Raw genomic sequence first — 15,710 nt, 5'->3', positions numbered from 1 at the left:
GCTTTGGAGACCCTTGCCTTTAGGCAACCAGATTTAGTGCTCTGATCAACTCCCCCTCCACACATCTGATCCAAGTTTTACAAGTGGTAACAACCAAACATTGCTTTAAGATTTACTATTACTGCATATATGTGACAATCAGGACCTTGGGCAAAGGGCAGTACAGCTTGGGCAAGAATCATTCACTGTAAACCAGTGTGGAGCAGTGGATAACAAACATCAAACTAGAAAGCAAAAAATTCCCACGGCCCTGGAGTATCCAGTCTGTGCCCATACTGCAAAGGGGAGGGGTGAGTGCATCAGGCAAGAGGACCATATGGATTGCAATAATTTAATTTTGTGTCATATACATGTGATGAAGTTCAATTCTTTGTTGTTTTGTTTAATTTCGCAGGTGTACATTTTCCGAACTGATAGAAGGTCTCTTTCTCTTGTAAAGATTTTTCAGGCTTCGGGTAAAAAGGTGAGAAGTCATTAAGTGAAACAAGAGTTTAATTGTTCCAGCAGTATTGATCAAGTAACTTCGGTTCTCAGTACTTCTAACTAATTCTGATTCAATTTAGACTGTGCAAAAGTAATGACTACCTATCCATTATGGCCATCCATACTCCCACCCTCTCCTAATCTGGTTCCCTTTTCATCAAGGCTGCTTTACATGTAGCAGTTACCTACATAGTCTTTGATTCTGGAGGTGATATACTTTATCCCACTGTTCCAGTTTCTATTGTTAGAGGCTCCTGGATCCTTACTGGCAAATAGCAAAGACAGGAATAAAATGAACAGCTTATTTATTTGAAATGATTCTATCCTGTACATTTAATCCTTGCCAAGGCATCTCACAATCCTAAAACATAAATAAGGTTGACGGTACCAGATGGGAATAGCAAAAAACTAATGTTCCCCCAGTGTGACCAGCTCAGTTGTGGGTCAGATAATACTGTTTTCCTATTTCAAATTGCCTAAATCCATGATACTCTGTCAAAAAATGTATCCAGTGCCTGCTAGTGTATGTTAAAATCTAGCAAACGAGCAAAAATCCACAAAGGAAATTCAGATGTGAAATATTTGACAATAAAACTTTAAAATCTAATGGACTAGAGATCTCCTCTTTTCCTTCAGTAGCTTATACATAGTACACACAGCTTTTCTATATTTGAAAGGTCAGTTTAACTCGATGATAGGTGTGGTTGCTTCTGCCTGACTGATATCATAAATTGGCTCAATCTTTTGGCTCATCTTGGTCAAGGACAAACTGTGACCAGATTCAGAGGGCAGGGAAATGCAAATGCTCAGTCAGTAAGCATATGATGAGCTAAGATTCATAGTATACATTCAGTGTAACATCTTTTGCTATTCCTCATCCAAATGATGTTGAGTGACCATTTGTTACATTCGTGCAGTTCAGCAACAGATTTATGGTGTGTAGTCCCAGTTTCACAGTAGATAGACACAAAAATGTTCACAATTGGTTGCAATTCCTCAGCAAAAACCTAGGGGGAATTCAGGGCACACACTCACCTGGTTTTCTCCTGAAAACTATGCTAAACGATCCTGTCAGGGGGTGATCACGACTTGTGAGATTTGCTCATCATGATGTATGGAGGGTCTCCCTGCAGGTGTCAAGCTCTAGAGCCAATCCACAAGTTGTATGGTTTGGAATTTTCTCTGTGACAGATACATTGCAAAAATCAGCCCCTACTCATGACTCGTCTGCCATCTTGACTCTTCTTCATTGATTTAACAGCCCACAAAACCGGTACCTGTGGTTTGGTGCTTCTATGAAGAAGACTCAAAATGACTGACATGGGGATTAATGTCCTGAGTTGGGAGCTGATGAGGTACACTTCACATATCTGAAGCCTCTTCCTTCAGGGAAACATCCCTTAGGCCAGGGGAAGGCATCAGACTTATTTTCAGTGTTCCTTTATTCCTGGCTGAATTTGTATTCTTTTTAGCATGGAGAAGTAAAGGTGAATTTAATTTTCTAATGCCTTTTGGCCTGCTAAACCAAACTTGTGAGGGCCCTGACAGATATTCCAATTGTGACAGTGTTCTGGATCCATATGTTCGTAAAAGATTTGCTACATAAGATGAGTCACAATCTGCATTCTGCATATGTGTTGGAGTGTTCACAAAGGCCCACATGTGTTGCCTTCATCAAATTGAAAAACGAGAGTGCTTGTTAGCTTTTCAAGACAGCCAGTGTGGTGTAATGGTTACAGTATTGAACCAGGACTGAGGGTCCCAAGTTCAAATGCTTGCCTGCAGTGAAATTTACTGGGTAACTTTGGGGAATCCACTTACTCTTGGCCTAACCTGTCTCATAAGATTGTTTCAAAGATAAAGTAGAGGAAGAGGAAGCCATGTATACTGCTGTGAGCACGTTGGAGGAAGTGCAGGTTAAAAATGCCCTTTAAAAAAACCCACGGCTTTTGAAGCATAACAATAATGTATTTTAAGTTCCAGCTGAAGGTGTGAATTTTATTACTTTAATGGGTGTGGGTATGAAAACAAGCAGCAGCAGTTGCCAAAAGATTAGGAGCTTCTGGTGTCAGGTAAAGCTACAAGTTGCTACATCAGTTACAAACAAACAAACAGACAAACAAACAGAAAAGCATAAATGATTTCCTCCTGTGTGTGGGCAGATACTGAATGCTTTGTTGTGACTCGGCTTGGTTGCAGATGGGCTCTTACTTTGGCTCCTCCTTATGTGCAGTTGATCTGAATTCTGACGGACTTTCAGACCTTCTTGTGGGAGCGCCCCTGTTTTCCGAGATCCGGGACGAGGGTCAGGTCACCATCTACCTCAGCCGAGGAAATGTGAGTATGGAACTCATACACATGAACTTGGGGAGGGGGGGGATCTTCTGGCATCCTCTTGTACAAGCAGACTATTTGCCCATTTGTATTCCAGATGCCAACTGCTTCCCAAAATGCTAAATAGTAATTACTTGTCTTTAAAATATGTCTGAATATCCAAAAATCCTGTTAATATTGGGCGTTTCCCCACTCACCCTGATCCCCCCTATGTTGTGCGCTGCTCTCAGCATGCAGCATCCCAGGCGCGCGCCCGGGCGTTCCCCCAATAGCGCGGGGTCATCAAAAGGCGCCCTTTGCAAGAGCGCTAGGGATGCCGCGCGCCGAGGGGCGCTTTACAGTGCAGCAGCTGCCAGGGCGGTGCTGCGCTTGTCGCCGGCCTCTCCTCGTAGGGAGGCCGGGTAAAACCCCGCCGCCATACTCTCACTGGCAGCGGGGCTTAAGGTAAGTGGGGAAGGGCCCATTGAGTACTCTACTAGAAGTGAAGTCATGTTCGTCTGTAGTAACAAAAACATCAGAAATTGCTTTTTATTCCAGAGAACATTGTGTTTGTTGTGGCACGAGATTTCAGTGGTTTGTCTTGCTTTTTTGGACTTGTGAAAGGGACTATGAAGTCAGTAGTTATGTATTTGTGGATATAGACACCTCCTCTCCCACAGATTTACACAGCAGGAGTCAAAGGCCAAGAAAATGTAACAGAAAGCATTATCATAGTTCACTGGTGAACATAGGCTTCTGCTGGGGTAGATGTATCCCATTCTTACTGCCAGGGGTTCCAGAGCTTTGAACTGCAACCCCTGAGAATGGGACCATGAGTAGTGAGCTGCTGTGGATAATGCATGCTCAGGCCTGAATACCTTCTTCTGAAACAGAAGGGGAAGGGAGAGATCGGACTGATGGGCTTCATGAAGTAACTGGATGGACCAGATGTGGAATAACTGTTAAGAGGGTTGTTTTCTGTTTCTGCCTAGCCAGCAAAGCTTTATCTTCTGCTTGCTGTACTTCAGGCTCTGACTTCCCTCCTCTAAGCAGTTGAAGTTACGGACTCTGAATTGGAGAACATATCCTTCAGGTCTAGATTTGGGAATGGTCGTCAGCTGTTCTGGCCTGGCCCAGACATCCTAGACGGCCAAAGTTTATGTGAAGCACCCAGGCAGTAGTGATGTAGCGATAAATTTGCCTAGTAGGAGAAATAGCCCCTGAAATAGGACATTCTGTGCAATGAGAGAGCTATTCCCCACTGCATTCTGAACTCAAACGCAACACTATCAGACTTGCTAGTGAATTCTACTTCTGCAAGATGATGTGGAGATTTCCTTTTTAAGTATAGTGAGTTTGGGATTAGCTGTAGCATCTTTTGAGGGAAACAGAAATAAGCCTGTTATTATCAGGCAAAATTGAGAGAAATAAGAGCCTATGTGAAAAGGAGTCATAGAGTTGATTTTCATTGTTACTTGTGAAAAAAATCTGGGTTCAGCACAAGAAATGATAGGAGGCTCTGTTGCCCAATTGTATGTTGCACAACTACTGTGAACTTTTGCTGAACAAACAGTAGCCTAGGGAAATAATCAACATAAACTTCCTGTCCTCTCAAAGACCAAGGCTGGTTTTGAAAGAGCACGAACCATATGGGTTTTATCAGGGATGCTTCTGTTTGTGAAAATGTCTCTTTTTCCCAAATAAATGCTGCTTGAGCGTAGGTTTCCAATGTATGGGTCTCAGACCATAACAACTTAAGTCACTTAAAGTCAAGCATGCCCACTGGCATCTCACTAGTTTGGGTTGTTCGTCAAACAGTTGAAGTAGTATAACAGCATTGTGGGTGTTTGGAGATAAGGGATCTGAAACTCTGAAAGGCATTTAGGGTATAGAATAAGTGGAGGATAAGAACCCTTCAGATTATGATAAAATAATCTGGACAGAAGTTGGAAGGATGGATTCAGTTCCTGGTTTGGCTGCAATAATGCTTTGACTCTGGCCAATTGGATTTTCTTTTACTCATATCTCATGTGCAAAATTGTATCCCTCCACATTCTGTTTTCCATGTTAAGTACGTTTGTATTCTGCTGTTCTGCAAGGGGGATGGCCCATTCATCTTGACAGTAACCCTGAGATTATTTTAAGAGCTGAGAGAAAGTACTTGTCTTGACCTACCCACTGCACTCGGTGATACCATGATCTGAACTCAGTCTCCCCAGTCGTAATGAGCTGTTTGTAGTTGAGGCAGAAATGGCACACAGATAGAAAAAATGCAAGAGAATAAGAGGCCTTGCAAAAGTATAGAGCAGCAAAAGATTACCATTTGGGTTCTATGACCCCTAAAAGTATAGTGCATTAATAGAAGATTATACTACTTTCTAAATGTGTTCAGTGATTATTCCCGCCTCCTCTGAAGCATTGTTTAAATTAATGCCAGTAAAAACCATGCTCTTGATCTGTCACTGTGACCAGAACCACTCAGTTTGATTTTCACTTCACCCACTATGTTTCTTCTCTGATTACTTGCACATGCCCAAAGAGAGCAACCTGACACATATAATATTACTGTTCTGCTTGGGGAGCCTTGGGGTAAAATAAAATTGTTCCTAGCGGTGAACACTGAAAAAAAGAAAAATACCATAAAAATAAGACATTTCCCCTTTGTTTTTCTTGCAGATTCAGTATGTAGGATTTTCTTTATGTCAGCAGCTTTCTAAATGATTCCCCCCATTTATTACAATTTCCTGAAGACTCCTGCAAAACGTTTTATTGCAGTTTCCCAAAACCAGTCTGTTCTCATTCACAAACAAATCAGGTAGAAACACACTGTGATGTTTAAAGCAGGTTTAAGCAACCAGGTTTGGTTTATTGTGGGAATGTTCACTTTCTCTGGTGGTTTAGGAGGTAGATAGCAGACACTGACTTAAATGCAGATGTGAAAAAAAGACTGTGGATATTTTGGTAGAATTTAAAGATACACTTTATTCTCTTAGATTGTTCCTGAACATAAACATATCTGCACTTTTAGGACTAAACCACTTGCCTTTATTTTGCAAAGTGGTTTCTTTTCTTCTGCGATCAAATAAAGTCTGAAGTATCAGATAGTCTGTCTCATATCTTTGAAGTCCTCTTCTGCTTTGGTATGACTATTGTATCTACTCTTCTGAGCCAGGGCGTAAGTAGTGGTACTGAAGGCCTGACCCTATGCAGACCTTTTACCCGTGACAAACTCTCCCCCTTCTCTCCTGAAAAGGTCCATTCCAGTGCCATTGATGGAGCTGCTTTCAGCTTCAGGTGTATGAATGAATTCAGGGGCAGTTGTGCCTAAGTAAGCATTCATGTCACATCGTTATGCTTCAGAATTTCCTTCTGAACTTGATGATGGGTTAAAAATAGAAGAAAGAAAACTTAGTGATAATGGATAATGAGCCATATAACTTCCCTGACTTTGTTGCTGTTGCATGGGGCTTGTGTGTGTGTGTGTGTGCGTGCCTCATTTGTTAATGCTACCTTGTATATACTCACACATACTTATTTTAAGATGTAAAAGTCAGATTTTCAAACTGTTAGGGCTGTCTGCTTTTTCTTGCTGAATCATATAAGCATAAGCTAGTTTTGGCTGGTGCTGAGGATAGCTGATGAGTTAATTTCCCTGATGGTCTACATTTGTTGCATGTATTTTTTCACAGCATGCCCTCCCTTCCCCTTAGAATGGCCGTGTGTTGCCTGCTCATTGAACTCAAAGTCCTGGACATCTCAGTAGCTGGATCCGTATTCTGCCAAATGCAGAATGTCTCTTCTAATGAGGAACATGTGAGAGCTGTGCCAGCCAGACTCCCCACCCACCTTTTCTGAGGAAGGGCTGTTACAGGGGATTTTTTGCTACACATGTGTTGCTCTGAGGTTTCATCGTATTTATGCCTTTGAACAAAACCAAAATGACTGACCGCAGGTCGGGTTCTTTCCTCGCAACTGTCAGAGCCCTTCAGTTGTGCATGGATTTTACCCATAACACATAAAAAATGACAGGCTCAAGCAGTTCTTCACATGTTATCGTTTGTCGTTTTATTGGTCTGTTACCCTGTCCTCCTGCCTCGCTGCTTCCTTTTCAGGAGCAATTAGATTCCTTTTTAAAACGCAGAGTGTTTCCTTTTGTAATAGGTAGGTTTTCCTTGTCAGAGTCTTAGTCCTGTCGTACTCCAGGTGCTTCCTGAGGGACAGATGCCCTCAAGTGTTCCAGCAAAGAGGCCATGTATCATTCAACACTTGCTCTGTTTTTCTTAGCCAGTCCTATTTCCTGTTTGCTAGGGAGTCCTGGACGAGCAGCTTGTTCTGAATGGCGATAATGCCTACAATGCACACTTTGGGGAAAGTATGGCTTCCCTGGGAGATATCGATGATGATGGATTCCCAGGTCAGTGTATTTCCTTTTCATACATGTGCTTTGTTTGTTCTTGCTTTAACAATGATGTGCACACCGGTTGGTGGGTAATGTTGACCAGACTATAATCCCTTTGATTGCAGAAAGGAATGTTTAGCATTAAGTTGAGTTGTCCAGTGATAAAGGATCCTTAATCGATAAACTCAAGAGATTAATTTCAGTATATTTGCATATTGCTAATCCATCCTGTAGATGCCTTCTTGAGATATTGATGGAAATGTGGGAATGCACAGATTTTCAAACATTGGCAATTATAATGATATAGCACTTCTCTTCTGTATTGTCCTTTGTGCCAACCAAGTGATGAATAGGTTGTTTTCATTAGTGTGGCCACCACTACTGGGATGAATTTCTTTACTTAATGTATTGCTAGGCTAAGCTGTTGCTGTTTTTGAGAATATATGCAAGAATACTCTTAATGAACAAAAACAAAGTTGTTTACATTTTCCACTCTCTGTCACCAAAATTGTCATGGCTTCCCAAAATTTGCTCTTTCAGCTTTACCAATTCAATTACAATGAGCCCTCACTTATTAATGTTACTTCCTGCTGATTAATCAACTATCACTTCATATATTGTCATTATAAACAGTTTAATGCTCACAACACTAATTTTAAACCAGCTTTGTTTTTGGTGTCCTGATTTGCGATCTTGAGAGGCCCGTTCCGTACGGGCCATTTAGACCAGTGTGGGGCTGGTAAAAATGCCATTGTGGGGGCATCATTTTCTGTCAGAGGGAATGATATTAACATTTATTTTAAGGGTGTTTTAAACATCAGCTGTTCACTAAATGAGGGAAAAATTTCTATATCTGGTATTCGCTGAGCCAATGGCATTTGTCTCTATGATAAAGCTCAGTTGCTGCAGCAACTATTACCCTTAAAATGACATCTTTATAACTGAAAAGGGCAAAAAGACTTGTTAAGTGTTTCTTGTTTGCATTGTCTTCAATGCCTAGATGTTGCCATTGGTGCCCCCAAAGAAGATGATTACATAGGAGCAGTCTATATCTACCATGGACATTCAGGTGGCATGGTACCACAATATTCTATGGTAAGTCTTGTTTCTGTGACATTGTGGTGTTCTTTACATTTGCCATAGTATATGCACAAAATTGCTCCAGAATGTTGAATGTTGGCCAGAAATTATGTTGAATGGGGCTACTTGCCCTGTTTTCAGTTTTAAAGGGTTTCCCCCCCTGCATAGTGAAGTGATTTGACAGTGTGGAGCTACCCAAGATACCTTTGCCTAAGCATCTTCAGATATGTTAGCCTAAGTATCTGTCATTTGCATTGGTCAGCATGAGGAGCACCACCACGTCTTTGTGTCCACCTTCAACTTCAGGCCAGTATCCTGAAGTTTAAGACAATAATCCGTAAGATCTTGCCATAATATCATTAAATCTTGAAGCTGCCATGATAACGATTTGAGCACCAAAATATCCATTGCAGGTGACATGTGTCCAACCTGACTCTTACTCACATGGGAGCAAGTCTTTTAAAGTCTCTCAGATGCTCTGTGTTGTTCCAAATGCTGTGAGGGGAAGGAGGGGCTTTGGGTTTGAAGTGAAGATGGATGCCAGGGAGTCTGTTTGCTCCTTCCTCAGGTTCCACATATCTATCCCAGGGTAGGTGGAGTTGTAGGAAGAGGCTAACAGGTCTTCTCTGGTTGTTTCCATGGGTGAAAAGCCTCCCCCCTCCAATAGCATTTGAATCAACAGGGGATGAAGGAGAGGTTTTTAAAGATTTGTCCTCGTGAGGATTTGTGACTAAGAGCTGTGTTGGGAGTTTGGGTTGCACGTAATGTGTATTTTGGTCCTAAGTGAGTGTAAGCTGGAAAATACGAGATAAATATAAGCTCGAAATGTGGCTTATCTTTTCCTCATGAGCTTGGAAGAGCCTTCAGCTGTATATGAGTTAAAATCTGGTTACTGGTAAATTTTGGTTCACACTAGAATGATTAGTAAAAAAAGGTGAATTCTCTCTTTGTCAACAAACAGTGGACTGTTGATTAATTATCATGGGGGAGTTCACACACACCCCTTCTCTCCATCACACACCTCATGTAATAACTGATAGGACATGGGATGGGCAGCCTTGGACCTAATGGTCTCAGTCACGTGACTTCTTTATCCTTCCTCCAATTTTGAAAGCAAAGAATTGTACAGATGTAGTTTTGTCATGTGCAGCTGTATCAATGATATCCTCGTGTGTTACAATAGAAAGATCCCTTATGGTGTGCTCTGTGTAATAAACAATCTGTGCCTTGTTATTTCCATTAAAGCACCCTGTGCTGTTCCTGTGGAAGGATCCTGAGTTTTCTACAGTGCAATCCAGGTCCCTTGGTGGGTGGGGACAACATGCAGTGGCACCACCCCACTACCTCCAAGAGGGCTTTTTGGGTGGCGCAGGAAATAAAACAACCCTCCGCTCACTGCCAAAATTCCCTCTGCAGGGCTTAATGAACGTATGCCTCAAGGCTTAATGGTTTTATGCTACCCAAAAAGGTGGCGCAAGTCTAAGGCCCAGGAACCAGCATTCCAGGAGGCAAAGTGGGGAGAGCTGGCTAATGTTGGCTCCAGCCTCCACCCCTAGCGACACCTTCAGAATGCTCCCGCTACACTGGCAGAGTTGGCGGGGGTACAGGAATGCTGACGTAGTGCTTTGTGCTGCATTTGACTGTTGTGAAGGGCTGCTGTGGCTGCCCGCTGGCAGATTTTCCCATCTGCCAGGACAAGTGCTCCAGGGAGGGCAAATCAGTCTGCACAGCCCCATGCTGCCTCCAAACAACCCCCCCCCCCCGCAATTCTAGATTGGGCCACTAGTTATCTCCTTCAGTAAGTTGGAATCCATAAGTGCATGAACAACCAGGTTATGTGATCTGTACATCACATCCCAGTTTTGGGGACCTATTTGGTTGGGGGTAATTTTTTGTTTTTCGGGTGTGTTGTTTTTCCTTTTCCTTCAGCAGTCCGAAGTTCTGATCTAAATATTTTGTTTTGTTGCTGGGTGGGAGCCCACGTAGGATGCTAAGTCAGAATTTTAGTGGTTACATTTGAGATTCTTAGAGCAAGCTGCAGATGATTAGCTCTGCTGGTTGCTGACTGCTTAGAATACGCTGGGTTTTTAAAAATTGCCGGCTAAATCCCTCTTTATGGTACTTTTTATAAGTGATAATTCACAGCATATGAAGGACTCTGCCTTCTTCGCACAGGGATTGGATGGGGGAAATGAATGAACTGGCACAAGTGTGGATAGTTCAGATTAGGATAGATAGGTGTGTTTCTTTTCTACAGTAGTATCAAAGTTTTTATAGACAGACAGTTAAATATTAACAAACAAGAAAGGTGGCTTCTGTCACCTGATAGATTAGTCTTCAGCTTTTGCAATCTTCTTGTTCCTGCCAGCTATTTTCCATCACTTTTCTTTGGGGTCTCTCTTCCCTCATTCCCCTTCTGAGAGTGTGTTTTAATGCTGTGTCTTGGTCACATGGCACAGGGCCGGAGGTCATCCAGTCCTTTTGCCTTCAGATTCATCAAATGGTTTCAGATGTTTGTGATGTCTATCTGTCTGGCCTCTGCATGAACCAGTAATCTTGGGGAAAAGGCTTTCTGCTTTGTTACTATAACTCTGAGCCATCTGAATGCTATGGTTTACAAAACAGTCTGTATGTATTTGAAGGAAAAGCCACATCTCTACAACTAGTTTCTTTTGAATTGTTGATTTTTACCTCTGAGTACCTAGCTGAGTGATGGTGAACCTTTTCGAGACTGAGTGCCCAAATTGCAACCCAAAACCCACTTATTTATTGCAAAGTGCCAACACAGCAATTTAACCTGAATACTGAGGTTTTAGTTTCGAAAAAACGGTTGGCTCCAAGGCGCACATTACTTGGGAGTAAGCTTGGTGAAGCAACCATGCAATGTTTCGAATGGGTGAATCATGACCCTAGGAGGGTTTACTCAGAAGCAAGCCCCATTGCCAGCAACCGAGCTTACTCCCAGGTAAAGGATCGTGCCCAGACTAGCCTAGATGTCTGTGTGTGGGGTGTGTGGGTGATTTTCCGTCCCCCCACATGATGAACTCTGTGCACGTGTGCCCACAGAAAGGGCTCTGAGTGCCACCTCTGGCACCCATGCCATAAGTTCTCCACCGCTGACCAAGCTCATAGCTAGGGGGTAAAGAATAGCCGGGGAAAGCAACGGCAAATTACCCCACAAAAGAGGCTTGCCTATGAAATTACTGCTCGCAGTGGTACCCCAGGTTCGGACTCGACTGAAAGGGAAACTTTACCTTTAACTTTACCTCTGCAGGTACAAGGGAAGGACTTCCTGGCAGATAAATGTGCATACTAAATACATACCATCAAGTGCAGTTTCAGGACCTTTGGTTTTGTTTGCAGTTCTCAAAGCTGTGTAGCATTATACTTCAACCTTTTATGCCCTAATTGTCTACAGATGTCTGTGGGATATGTAGAGCCCTGGTTTGCCACCCTAACAGGGACCCCCCACAAAAGCCTAGCCACATTCTCTTGTGCAAATGTAATTTGAGGAGCTCAGCTGCTTTTGGTTGCCTTAGTGTTATCCATTCAAAAGTAGGGAAATTTTTCTTCATTACTTCATGAGATCAGAATTTTAAGAGCTTTTTTCTTTCCTTTGGACTTTGAATCTTGTCTGTTTCATTTAACTGACTATTGGCCAATATTTCTAGCTTCTTAATGGATTGAAGCAATAATGTAATAGCATCTTTGCCTGGAAGCTTTTGCCTGCTGCAGACTGAGTGGTTTATCTCTAAACCAGAGGTATGGGTCACTGGACTGTCTCCATTTCCCTATGGAGGTACTTTCCCTTCCCTATGGCAGTACCATCTTTGATGGTATTTGGTACAATATTCTCCTGAGTGAATGACTCTAGAGCAGGGGTAGGGAACCTGCGGCTCTCCAGATGTTCAGGAACTACAATTCCCATCAGCCCCTGCCAGCATGGCCAATTGGCCATGCTGACAGGGGCTGATGGGAATTGTAGTTCCTGAACATCTGGAGAACCACAGGTTCCCTACCCCTTCTCTAGAGCCATGGATGCCAGTCTAGTCCTAGCATTGTTGACCCTCTGAATTATGGGTCTTGGGATTTCCAGAAAATGGAGAACTAGGGAAATTCCAGCAAACATTTTCTGGTTCTGATTTAAAATCTTTTTATTACATCGCAGCTAAAGGTAGTATCCCCAAAGCGGCAGCTTATTCAGTGTTGTTCTCTCAATATAATTCTACCTTCGGCTAATTGAGAAACCCATAGATAAGACATCATGTCACAGTTTTTGGGGAGGCAGTAATGCTGGATGGGCCATGTTTATAGAGTTCGTGAGTTGGAAAAATAAGCAAACAATGTGACTGCCAGTGTATGGATAGACTCTTTTGCCGTAATAAATAGACTACAGATCTGAATATTGCCTTGAGCTCAGTTGGTTTAATATCAGTGGAATAGATACAGAAGTTAGTATTGGGTTAGTGATCATAGGCTAGAAAACTGTTCTGATGTCCTGTTTTGCCTTGTCTTAGTTGGTAGTCTGACCAAGACGAGCATGTGATTGTCCTAGGTCACAGTTCCTTCCGAGCCAGCAGGACAGTTGTCTACGATCGTGAGGACACATTCACATGCAGCTTAAACATTTCCACATTTGTTTGAGTTTGTTGATACCAGCTCTGTGTTGTGTGTTGCAGAGGATATCGGGAAAACAGGTCAGCCCAAGACTGCAGATGTTTGGCCAGTCTATTTCTGGAGGAGTTGATATGGATGGAAATGGTTATCCAGGTAGGTCTGCAACACCAGAAGAATAAAGGAAAGCAATAGATACAACTAATGAAAAAAAAATGGGCAGATTGTGAACACTTCCATTTCCCCTTTGTTCTTTCAAAAACACGCTGGCATCATAAGCCTGTTCCAGAGTGTATTTATCTGTTGGCAGTTTGGTTTTGAGTTTAGGACAGATTTGAATCTCTCTTCTCCCATGTTCTTAATTAAGAAATCCATTTAGAAGGAACAGAAAATGCAAATACAATAAATATTACTACCAATAATTATATCTGTAAAAGTAAGGAATTCTAATTCCTACCACCAGTAATTGTATCTCTGAAAGGAATTTTGTAACTTACTTGATGACTTTCCTTTTATGGTCCTGATGACTTAACATCCTGTTATATCCATATATCCCATCCCCCTCCCTATTCCAAATCTATTTTCCAACCTATTTATATCTTAGGAACTCTGTGTGTGCGTTGAACCAAGTGATTGTAAACCCCTTATCTGTACATTGAAGAATGTCAAATTTGCATTATATCCTTCTCTGTGGATTTTCTTCCAAGAGCTGATCTTCGTATACACTGGTATTAAAGATTCCTTACCCAGCCTCTCACAGCATTAACAAGCAGTCTGCCCTAAGCTAATATTCCCCACTATATTTAGAGACTGTGTCTCCACCTTGGGTAATACCTGCATTCCTGCATCCTGAGGGTTGCATTGAGGAAGTAGAAGTGGGTAAAATCTCTCTTTTGTTGTCATGGAACTAAAGTCCATATTGTAACTTTCCATAAAATCCTGCATCAAAGCTGTTAACAAAATAATTTGTTGGGTTGGATGCTGCTCGCTTTTCTGCTGGTTTCAAGAAAAGGGAAGCACTCCTTTTGAGCCCCCCAAAAAGTGTGCTAGGGATTATGGAAGTCACAAAGACAAAAAATCTTATCAATGCTCTAGTAAGGAGTAAGGAGGTTGCATGAGCCAAAGACATCCAGTTTATCGAATGAAACCATTACATTGCAAGGAAATGGACCTTCCTTTTTTAAAAAGCAGGTATTTAGTAATTTTCAAACTATGATGCATTGTGCAAGGGTGCTACTCCAAGTTTCACATTATAATTCTCTAAATGTTTCAAAACTTGTTTTCAGATGTGACGATTGGAGCCTTTATGTCAAACAATGTGGTTCTTCTAAGGTGAGATAAAGTTTATCTTCCCCCCCTTTAATAAGTTATTGTGTGGCTCTTGTAACTTCTTTTCAGTTCTCCTGCAGACATTGTGGAAAAACTAGATTGCAACTAGGCCTGTACTGCTGACATAGTTTATTTCTGTTGGCAGTGTTTTCACAATAGTCCAAAAATAATAGCAGCGAAACAATGTTAATATTTCCTAATCTTGATGATAATGGGAATTATATCCTGGAGATAGTCAATTAACACGGGTGGTGTTCTGTTTCTAGCACTGGGTTAAATCTAGTGCTCTGTAGTTTCATGGATCACAAATCTTTCCTGTAGTTCCTGTAACTGGGCAGGTTGATTCATACAGGTGTGGGGCCCTTGTAGTTGGAGCTATGTGAGTTGGAGGGCTGCATTGAGGAGGTAGAAGGGGACAAAATCTCTCTCTCCTCCCTCTTCTGCCATTCCAGTTCTGTTGACAGGGTGGGTAGTTTTGTCCCCTTCCTCCTTTCATGCTATAGCTGCCTGGCCTGTGGAGGTATTGATCCACATGCTTCCTGCCCTCCTGGGAATTAATTCTCCTGGGATCAAGGAAGGAATGCAGGAAGGATCTTTGACCGTCAGGGTCTTCTGCTGTTGGAACGCTGATTGCTGAATCCAATTCATTGGCTTCTGCGAGAGAGTGTTTCCAGGAACAGTGGTATTTAACTGCCATCCAATGCTGTACTTTTGTGTACTGGTGCTGTGTTTTATCAATCAATCTTTACTACGGTCGTAGACCAGCATCAGGAAATAAGATACAATTGAAAGGATAAAATATATTAAAACTGTAAACACATATCTAAAAGAACCTACTAGCAAAAGAAAATTGGGAGCATAAAAAGGATGCTGCATTTTATGTGCCAGGCAGAATAAAAGCTTCCCATATGGGAATGGAGAAGGAATTTTATCAGTGCTGGTTCCCTGGTTGGTTGTCTAAGCTCTTAAAAAACACCTTAGTACTGAGTGCTCAAGATCCTCTGTGTTTTCAGTGTAGATGTAGCTGAGTCAGCAGCTGCTAGGAACAATGGCAGAGCCCAACAGGTTATCAAAGCAACATGTATACCACCAGGGCTTTCTCTTTCCATGATGTAAGAGAGATGCATTTGTAACTGGGCTAAACTGATTGAACTGATAGCTTGTGACGGCCAAATCAAGAGAGGCAGCAATGGATTTTTTTTTTACTGTGGTTTACTGTGAATGGCTTGTGAGAGGCAATGCATAGATGATCTAATTAGAGGAAACAGCTTGAGAAACATGCTCATAAAATGAATGAAGCAAGTGTGGTGGCTGTGATGGTGAAAGTATGTGAAGCTGTTTTTCCTCTGGTGTATTTATGGGGCCACTCATTACTATATCAGCTGATGCCTTACTAAAACCTCTGGGATGATTTCCATAATTTGATTAGGCCCCACTTTCTGCTGCTTGTAGGATCAGCCCCTCTACAAATGGATTTTTGAAGTAGATGATA

The 15,710-nt window shown here is 42.1% G+C and overlaps 1 protein-coding gene across 2 annotated transcripts in view; it reads left to right on the top strand.

Moving 5' to 3' along the window:
* The window catches only part of ITGA9 (integrin subunit alpha 9), a 246,500-nt gene that overhangs the window by 46,326 nt on the left and 184,464 nt on the right, over positions 1–15,710 (top strand). For both annotated transcript variants that reach the window (XM_048511594.1, XM_048511595.1), the window contains exons 8-13: positions 395–463; positions 2,683–2,820; positions 7,105–7,210; positions 8,196–8,290; positions 12,955–13,045; positions 14,176–14,221. In XM_048511594.1, the coding sequence (XP_048367551.1) occupies positions 395–463; positions 2,683–2,820; positions 7,105–7,210; positions 8,196–8,290; positions 12,955–13,045; positions 14,176–14,221 (545 nt within the window). The remainder of the gene's footprint in view (positions 1–394; positions 464–2,682; positions 2,821–7,104; positions 7,211–8,195; positions 8,291–12,954; positions 13,046–14,175; positions 14,222–15,710) is intronic.

The sequence above is a fragment of the Sphaerodactylus townsendi genome, linkage group LG11 (genome assembly GCF_021028975.2).
Source record: "Sphaerodactylus townsendi isolate TG3544 linkage group LG11, MPM_Stown_v2.3, whole genome shotgun sequence".
NCBI classification, from domain to species: Eukaryota; Metazoa; Chordata; class Lepidosauria; order Squamata; family Sphaerodactylidae; genus Sphaerodactylus; species Sphaerodactylus townsendi.
Note: the sequence above shows the minus strand (reverse complement) of the source record. Positions and strands in the feature narration are given on the sequence as shown.